Genomic DNA, 8,226 nt, shown 5'->3' with positions numbered 1-8,226 from the left:
CGAGTCCGAGCGCACGGGCGGCGCCGGCAGCTGCCCCGCGTCCTGCCCCGCTCCCCGCTGCCCGGAGCCCGCGGGCAGGCGGGCGCGCTTGGCTGCCGGGGCGCCAGTCCGCGCCCTTGCAGAAACGCGGCGGCGAGACGAGCACAACCCGTTTCCCACGGCACCGTGGGGCGGCGGCTCAGCCCGGCGGCACCGAGCCGCGCTCCCCGGTCGAGCAGCCGGGCGACAGCCTCCGCAGGTAGCAGCACGGCACGGCACTACGGCTCCTCGGGAATCTCAGGCTGACGACGGGGAACGCAGGCGGCTCCCAGCGAGGCTCAGGCGTGGACGCGCCTGCCGGCCGGCCAGTCCAGCGCCTCAACGGCGGGAGGGGCCGTGCGGCCCGCGTTGCCTTCCCTCTCGCCAGCGGGCTGCCAGCTGCACCGCACTTCTTCGTCCTCGCCCGCCTCAGCGCAGCTGGAGCTCTTGGGTCAGTTGGAAAGGTCACTGCCCCCACCTCACGCCTTTGCAGAGGCCTTTGCACACCCAGGGCCCCTGCTGGGGTAGCCGCCAAGTTTCCCCTGACCTCGATCGAACTGGGCCCTGCTGCAGCCAGAAGCTCAGGGCTCACAAGAGCCATACAGGCCTGCCAGCAAATCCACGATCCCCACAGTTTTACTGAATGCTCTATCGGCTGCGTCTCCAAAGCGAGGAAATGGACCCGTTCAACTTTACCTCAGCCAAGGGACAAAATGAGAGAAAAAAGCCTCCCGGCCTTTTGAAAGCTTGGACAGAGCTTTCCCAGAAAGAACATCTCCACAAAGACTCTCTCCACACAAGGCATTCAGCGGTTCTCTTTATTTCACTTTTACACACAAGGGTATCCCGGTTTACAACGGTACAGTTTATAACTGCGGCACAACACAGCGCGAAGCTTTCCAGCTATTCCCTGCCACACTGCCTGCAGTCAAGCAATCCGTTATTACACATGGGGTGACAGTCCTTCTCAAGAGGAGTAGGTAAGACAATGCTCAAAGACAGTCTGCAGGGTAGAAGGAGAAAGGGCAAAAAGGAGGATGCAAATGCTCTAACACAAACGCAGAAAATCATATCGGGACAGCTTTCCACTCCCATCAAGAAGCCTCTGAATTCCGGAACAACAAGGATGAGACCAAACTCAAGGGCCCTTTTCCAAGTTCATCTCGATTCGACCTTCAGGCACAGTCCTTTGAAGCACCTCGTGGCGTTTTCATACAATCCACTCAAAGACAATGACCATGTTCTCGCAGCTCTGTACGGTTACAGCCTGTCCCAACACCGCTAGTGCTGCCATATTTCCAAGGCAATCCCAAGGAGACAGCCCACGCAACCCTCCCCTTACGGGCCAAAGGAAGATCTTGTTGTGCGGTTTGCTGCTCTCCCTTAGAGAACGTGAGACTTCTGTATTCAAAGGGTCAAAACAGCCTTCTTGCCTGCTGAGCTGCAATTGCGTGCATCGCAACGGCTGGATGTGAGCTACTCCCTGCTTCACCGGGCAGCCTTTGTGCAGCATATGCAGACACACAACGGCTGTCCGGACAGACATAATGACCAGGGGGCAAAACACACAGAGCCCACACAGCTCAGACAGAGACATCCCGAACCCAGAGAAGAAAGAGCCCCACGCTTGCAACACATTGTAACACACTACTCACAACTTCCTTGCTTTTCTGACCTAGGACGAGGGCTACCTGCATTTCAGTAAGCATGTGATTTGTCTGCCTGACCTTGCCATCGCAGTACAGCACAGAATAAAAGGTCCACGGTCTTGCCTGACAGCGAGTGAGACAAGAACTTAGCTGGGGCCCTTGGGACTAACCCCACTCTCAAAGCATTTCAGAAATGGCTGTAGCAGAGCTGAAAGATATTATTGCCTGAGAGAGGGAACCTTTAGTTTTTTTCTTTGTTTGTTTGTTTGTTTGTTTGTTTGTTTGTTTGTTTGTCTGTTTGTCTGTTTGTTTGTTTGGAGGGGGAGACAACCTTTCTTCTGACCTAGAACTGGAGGGAAACCGGTGACACCAATTGCAAATGCAGATTTCGTCTGGAGGAACCATTGCCACGTGTTGTAGCCCAGCTCCCTTCCGATCAGGAGGCATGAGGCCTCTGGCTGCGCTGACTCCATGCTAGTTAAAGGAAAGACTATTGAACTCTTCTGCAGAGAGCATCCCGGCGTTGTTTGGTGCCATGTCCTCCGTGGTGATAGGGCCACGGGGGAAATCTCGTTCGCCGTCAGTGCTCCCACTCGTGCCACAGTGCTGTGGTGGCAGGCTGGGGAGGATGGGCTTCAGGAACTTGAACTCGCTGTTGCCCGAGCCTGTCGTGAGGTTGATCTCGTAGCAATAGGCGTGGGACAGGGTCCCTGCAGTAGCAGCGTCAGCCAGGCCGCTCTGCAAGTTGCCAGCGCCGTGAACCACACGCCCACCCTTCAGCTCCTTTCTCTTGCACATCTTGCGAGCAACGAAGGCTGCCGTGGACGTGAGGAAGAGGAGTGAGACACAGACCAATGAAATGATTAAATAGGTTGTCAGGGAGCCGCTGTTGTCCTCTGTGGCCAGGCTGCTGTGCGGTAGGCGCATGTCTGAGAAGTCACTGAGCAGGAGTGCGCTCAGCGCCGCGGTGGCCGACAGCGGTGGCTGCCCATTGTCTCGCACCAGGACAACAAGCTTCTGCTTCACGGTGTCTCTCTCCGTCACGGACCTCCTCAGCCGCACCTCCCCACTCTGGGCACCCACCACAAAGAGCCCGGGGTCGGTGGCCCTCAGCAGGTGGTATGAGAGCCACGAGTTCTGCCCCGAGTCGGCATCCACGGCCACCACTTTGGTGATGAGGTACCCTGCCTCAGCCAACATGGGCACCAGCTCGCTGGATGGTGGGCTGCTGTCTTGCGAGGGGTACAGCACCAGCGGCGCATTGTCATTCTCATCCACCACGACAAGGCGGACGGTGACGTTGGCACTAAGGCGAGGAGACCCCGCATCGGAGGCGCTCACCAAGACCTCCATCTGCTTCACCTGCTCATAGTCCAGAGGCCGCAGCACAAACACCTGCCCGTTCTCAGAGTTCACAGAGATGCAGGAGCAGGGAGGCTGCTCTGCGGGGTGGGCTGGTGCCAGGGAATAGGTCACCTTGGCATTGGGCCCCACGTCGGCATCCGCGGCACTGACGGCTCCGACGAGCACTGTGGGGGCATTGTTCTCACGCACATGCATGGTGTACGACGTCTGGTTGAAGACAGGTGCATTGTCGTTGACATCGGAGATGTCCACCGTGAAGGTCTGGGTGGTCGTGAGAGGAGGTGACCCCACGTCTGCTGCTGTGACAGTGAGGATGTACCGTGCTGTCTCCTCCCTGTCCAGAGTGCTCACGGTCACCAGCTCGTAGTAATTCTTATAGGCCGGCCGCAGGGAGAACGACAGCTGGTCTTCAAGGGCACAGGTGATCTTCCCGTTGGCGCCAGCATCTCGGTCCCTGACAGTAAAGAGGGCGACCACTGTCCCGGGTAATGCGTTCTCGGGGAGGGGGCTGCTGAAGGAATTGACCACCAGCTCTGGTGCATTGTCATTCACATCCACCACCTCCACCAACACCTTGCAGATTGACGAGAGGCCCCCGCCATCTGTGGCCCGCACGCTGAGCTCGTGATTCTGTGCTGCCTCAAAGTCCAGAGGCTTTGTGACTTTAATTTCACCGCTCCTGGGGTCAATTGCGAATGCCAAGTGGCTCTGGCCCACTGCTTGGCTGAACTGATAGGTGATGTCCCCGTTGATTCCCACGTCCCGATCGGTTGCCACCACGCTGATGACCACAGAGCCCTCCGGTGCATTTTCCAAAACCTGAGCAAGGTACAGCTCCTCCGTGAAGATGGGAGCATTGTCATTTACATCTAGAACGACAATGTGGATTTGGGTGGTCCCACTCCTGGGCGGAGAGCCCCCGTCCACGGCGATGAGACTGAAACCCACCTCCGCCTGCTCCTCTCTGTCTAGAGGCATTTCCAAGACCAGTTCCACATACTTCTTCCCCTTACTGCGACTGCCAAAAGAGACACTAAAGTACTCGTTGTCGGGAGAGATGCTGTAAGCCTGGATGCTGTTGCTGCCAACATCCAGGTCCCGAGCCCCCTCCAGCGGGAAACGCGAGCCCGGGTCGCTCCTTTCCGGGATCTTAAAAGTGACTCGTTCCTCCGGGAAAACGGGCGAATGGTCGTTGACGTCCTGCACCGCCACCTCGACCCGAAAGAACTGCAGGGGGTTCGCCAGCAGGAGCTCGAAGGGGAGCGTGCAGGTAGCGGACTGCCCGCACAGCTCCTCCCGGTCCAGCCTGTCCGCCACTACGAGGCGGCCGGTGCCGCGGTCTAAGCGAAAGTGCTGCCGGCCGTCGTCCGAGGCCAGGCGGGCGCGGCGAGCCGCGAGCTGCGCCGGGGCCAGCCCCGCGTCCTCCGCCACGTTGGCTACCACGGAGCCGCTCTCCGCCTCCTCGGCTACGGAGTAGCGGATGGGCTCGGAGCGAGCGTGCGGCAGGGAGAGGAAAGCAGAGAGACAAAGCACTTGCCTTGCGATCGCCATGTCGCGGCGGCGGACAGCCTCCGTCTCGCCGATCGCCCGCGCGGTCCTCCGCCGAAAGCGGCGCCCGGCGGCGGCGCGGCGGCGCGGCGGGCGGGCGCCCTCCCTCTCGCCGAGTCCGGCTGGCGGCCCGGAGCGCGGCCGCCGTGGCCCGGCAGCGGATTGCACGGGGCACCGCTCGCCGCCGCTCGCCGCCGCTGCCCGGCTCGTCTGGGCTGGGCTGCGCTCGGCCGGGCTGGGCTCGGCCGCCTCCCCGCCCGCAGCCGCTCGGCGCCGCCTTGGCCGGGAGCACCACCCTGCGGCCCGCGGCGGGACTGCGCCCGCCGCCGCCCGCTGCCCGCGCTGCCGGCTCGCCCCGGCGCACGGACCCGCGCGCACACCGCGCCGGGGCGGGAAGCGCCGGGAAGGAGCGCCGAGAGCCCTGCGGGGCCGCCGCTCGAGTCCGAGCGCACGGGCGGCGCCGGCAGCTGCCCCGCGTCCTGCCCCGCTCCCCGCTGCCCGGAGCCCGCGGGCAGGCGGGCGCGCTTGGCTGCCGGGGCGCCAGTCCGCGCCCTTGCAGAAACGCGGCGGCGAGACGAGCACAACCCGTTTCCCACGGCACCGTGGGGCGGCGGCTCAGCCCGGCGGCACCGAGCCGCGCTCCCCGGTCGAGCAGCCGGGCGACAGCCTCCGCAGGTAGCAGCACGGCACGGCACTACGGCTCCTCGGGAATCTCAGGCTGACGACGGGGAACGCAGGCGGCTCCCAGCGAGGCTCAGGCGTGGACGCGCCTGCCGGCCGGCCAGTCCAGCGCCTCAACGGCGGGAGGGGCCGTGCGGCCCGCGTTGCCTTCCCTCTCGCCAGCGGGCTGCCAGCTGCACCGCACTTCTTCGTCCTTGCCTGCCCCCGCCTCAGCGTTGCTTTGCGGGCTGGCCAGGACGGGCCTCAGGAAGTGGAATTCGCTGCTCCCCGAGCCGGTGGTCATGCACACTTCGTAGCGGTAAGACGGCGACATACTGCCCGTGCCTGCCACGTCCAGCCCGTCGCTAGCGAAGTCGGCGTCAGTGTAGCAGCGGGCAGGGGGAAGCGAAGGGCGTGGCTGGAGGCGAGCCTTGCAGAACTTGGCCGCCGAAAAGGCGAGGAGGGCGAGGAAGAAGAGCGATGAGACGCAGGCCAGGGAGGCGATGAGGTACAGGGTCAGCGCCCCGTCGGGCTCACCGGCCGGCGCCTCCTCGCTCACTCGCAAATGGGCGTCGGAGAAGCCGTCGACGAGGGCGATGCCGATGGTGGCGGTGGCGGAGCGCGGCGGCTGCCCGCGGTCTCGCACCAGCACGACGAGCCTCTGCCGGGGCGCGTCACGCTCTGCCACGGCCCGCGCCGTGCGCACCTCGCCGCTGCGTAGCCCCACGCGGAACAGCCCCGGCTCCGTCGCCTTCACCAGCTCGTACGACAGCCACGCGTTCTGCCCCGCGTCCGCGTCCACCGCCACCACCTTGGCCACCAGGTAACCTGCCTGCGCCCAGCGTGGCACCAGCTCGCCCGCCGCCGCGCTGCTGTCGGGGGGCGGGTGCAGCACGACGGGCGCGTTGTCGTTCTCGTCCCGCACCACCACGCACAGGACCGCCTGGGCGCTGAGCGGCGGCGAGCCGCCGTCGGCAGCACGCACTGCCACCTCGAAGGTGCGCACCTCCTCGTAGTCCAGCGGGCGGAGGATGTAAACGTCTCCGTTTTCGGAGTTGACCAACACGTCCGGCTGCTCCTTGCCCTCCTGCCGCACCAGCGCGTAGTTTACGCGGGCGTTTTTTCCCGCATCGGCGTCCGTGGCGTTCACGCTGCCGATCCGGAGCATGGGGCTGTTGTTCTCTGCGACCGACATGGTGTAAATCTCCTGGGTGAACTCTGGGGGATTGTCGTTTATGTCCGATATCTGCACGAAGATGCTTTCCCGGGAGCTCAGCCGTGTGGCGCCCCAGTCCATGGCTGTGATGGTGATGTTATACTCCGCCATCCTCTCCCTGTCCAGCGCCGCGTTTGTTCTCAGTTCGTAGTAATTATCAAAAGTGGGGGTGAGACTGAAGGGCAAGTCCTCGTTGATCGCGCACTCCGTCCTGCCGTTGTCCCCGGAGTCCCGGTCCCGCACACTGAACAGGGCCACCACGGTCCTGGGCGGGGCGTCCTCCGGAATGGAGGCAGTGAGGGAGGTAAGCGCTATCTCCGGGGCGTTGTCATTCACGTCCAGGACCTCCACCTGCACTTTGCAATGCGCAGACAGCCCCCCGCCGTCGGTGGCTTTCACAACCATCTCGTGGTTTTTCGCTTCCTCGAAGTCCAGGTTACCCGCGACCCGTATCTCCCCAGTTGCAGGGTTCAGCTCGAAGAGCTGCCGAGACCTCTCTGATGTCTGGGTGAAGGCGTACCGCACTTTCCCGTAGGACCCTTCGTCGGGATCCATGGCCACGACTCTGACTACCAGCTGCTCCGGGGGGCTGTTCTCGGCCAGGCGCACCTCGTAGACCTCCCGACCGAACACCGGGATGTTGTCATTGGCATCCACCACCACGATCCGGACCTGAGCCGTGCCCGACCTGGGTGGCGAGCCCCCGTCGGTGGCGGTGAGGAGTAAATTCAGCTCTCGCTGCTCTTCGCGGTCTAGCTGCCGCTCTAGGACGAGCTCCGCGTATTTTGCTCCACCTTTCCCTGTTCCGAGAGCGAGGGAGAAATATGAATTGGACCCGAGGCTGTAGTTCTGCAAGCCGTTGCTGCCCACGTCCTTGTCCTGGGCGCTTTCCAGAGGGAAACGGGACCCGGGAGATGTCGTTTCGAGAATCTCTAAAACCATCTCCTTCTGCAGGAACACGGGGGAGTTGTCGTTCACGTCACGAACCTCCACCTCCCCTCGGATCAGCTGCAACGGATTTTCAAAGAATATTTTAAAGAAGAGCGTGCAGGTATCGCTCTGCGGACAGATCTCCTCTCGGTCCAGCGACTCCTTTGCCGTCAGGACTCCGGTGTTTTGATTGAGGCGGAAGAGCTGCTCGTTCCCCTGGGACACAACGCGGGCCTTGCGAGCTGCGAGCTGGCTCGGAGCAACCCCCAGGTCCTTTGCAATATTGGCGACAAAGGAGTCCCTCTCCATTTCCTCCGCCAGCGAATAGTGGAGGATTTCGGCCCCGCTCTGACACACGCCAACGCACAGAATAAACAAGATCACTTGCCTCTTGCTGCCTCCGCTCCGTCCCCCACACGCCATTACTCTCCAGAAAAGCCATCCACCGTCCTCCGTGGCTCCCAGCATTTCCAAGCAGCGTCCGAGGCAGAGCGGTGTTTCTCAGGAATCCCGGGGTAAGGGGATCTGAAAGCCCCCGAACACCCCGGCTCCGTGCCCCGCCACCCTTCCCGAGCAGCTCACACGGCTTTTTTGTCTCCCGGTGCCTGCAAACCCGTTGCGGGCGGAGGAACCTGCCGGTCCGTGGCCAACATCCCCACCCAGCGTCGCAAGGGGGAATATTTCCTCCGCCTTCTCATTCGGGGCAGACTTACTGATGCGGAGTGTGCTGCTTGAATCTGCACTCTCCGTGCTAAACCGAAGCCAAAAAGCGCATTGTAAATGCTCTCCTCGCTTGGAAGCAGGTTCCCTCCCCGCATACAGAGCGCTGCTCTAGGTATC

At 62.5% G+C, this 8,226-nt stretch overlaps 2 protein-coding genes across 2 annotated transcripts; both read right to left on the bottom strand.

Annotated features, from left to right (window-relative positions):
• Positions 1-813: 813 nt before the first annotated feature.
• Positions 814-4,669, bottom strand: LOC148055510 (protocadherin beta-15-like). Its single transcript, XM_087760058.1, has one exon. It carries the CDS (start codon positions 4,581-4,583, stop codon positions 2,142-2,144), a length of 2,442 nt encoding a protein of 813 aa, XP_087616184.1. The 5' UTR covers positions 4,584-4,669; the 3' UTR covers positions 814-2,141.
• Positions 4,670-5,291: 622 nt separating this feature from the next.
• LOC104011922 (protocadherin beta-16-like) lies at positions 5,292-7,973 on the bottom strand. The gene has a single exon (XM_087760086.1). The coding sequence runs from the start codon at positions 7,852-7,854 to the stop codon at positions 5,335-5,337; it is 2,520 nt and encodes an 839-aa protein (XP_087616212.1). The 5' UTR covers positions 7,855-7,973; the 3' UTR covers positions 5,292-5,334.
• Between the last annotated feature and the right edge of the window lie 253 nt (positions 7,974-8,226).

The sequence above is a fragment of the Nipponia nippon genome, unplaced genomic scaffold, assembly GCF_047370975.1.
Source record: "Nipponia nippon isolate SJK-2023a ecotype South Korea unplaced genomic scaffold, ASM4737097v1 scaffold_21, whole genome shotgun sequence".
NCBI lineage: Eukaryota > Metazoa > Chordata > Aves > Pelecaniformes > Threskiornithidae > Nipponia > Nipponia nippon.
The sequence above is the reverse complement of the archived record's forward strand: the minus strand, read 5'-3'. Positions and strand labels throughout refer to the sequence as shown.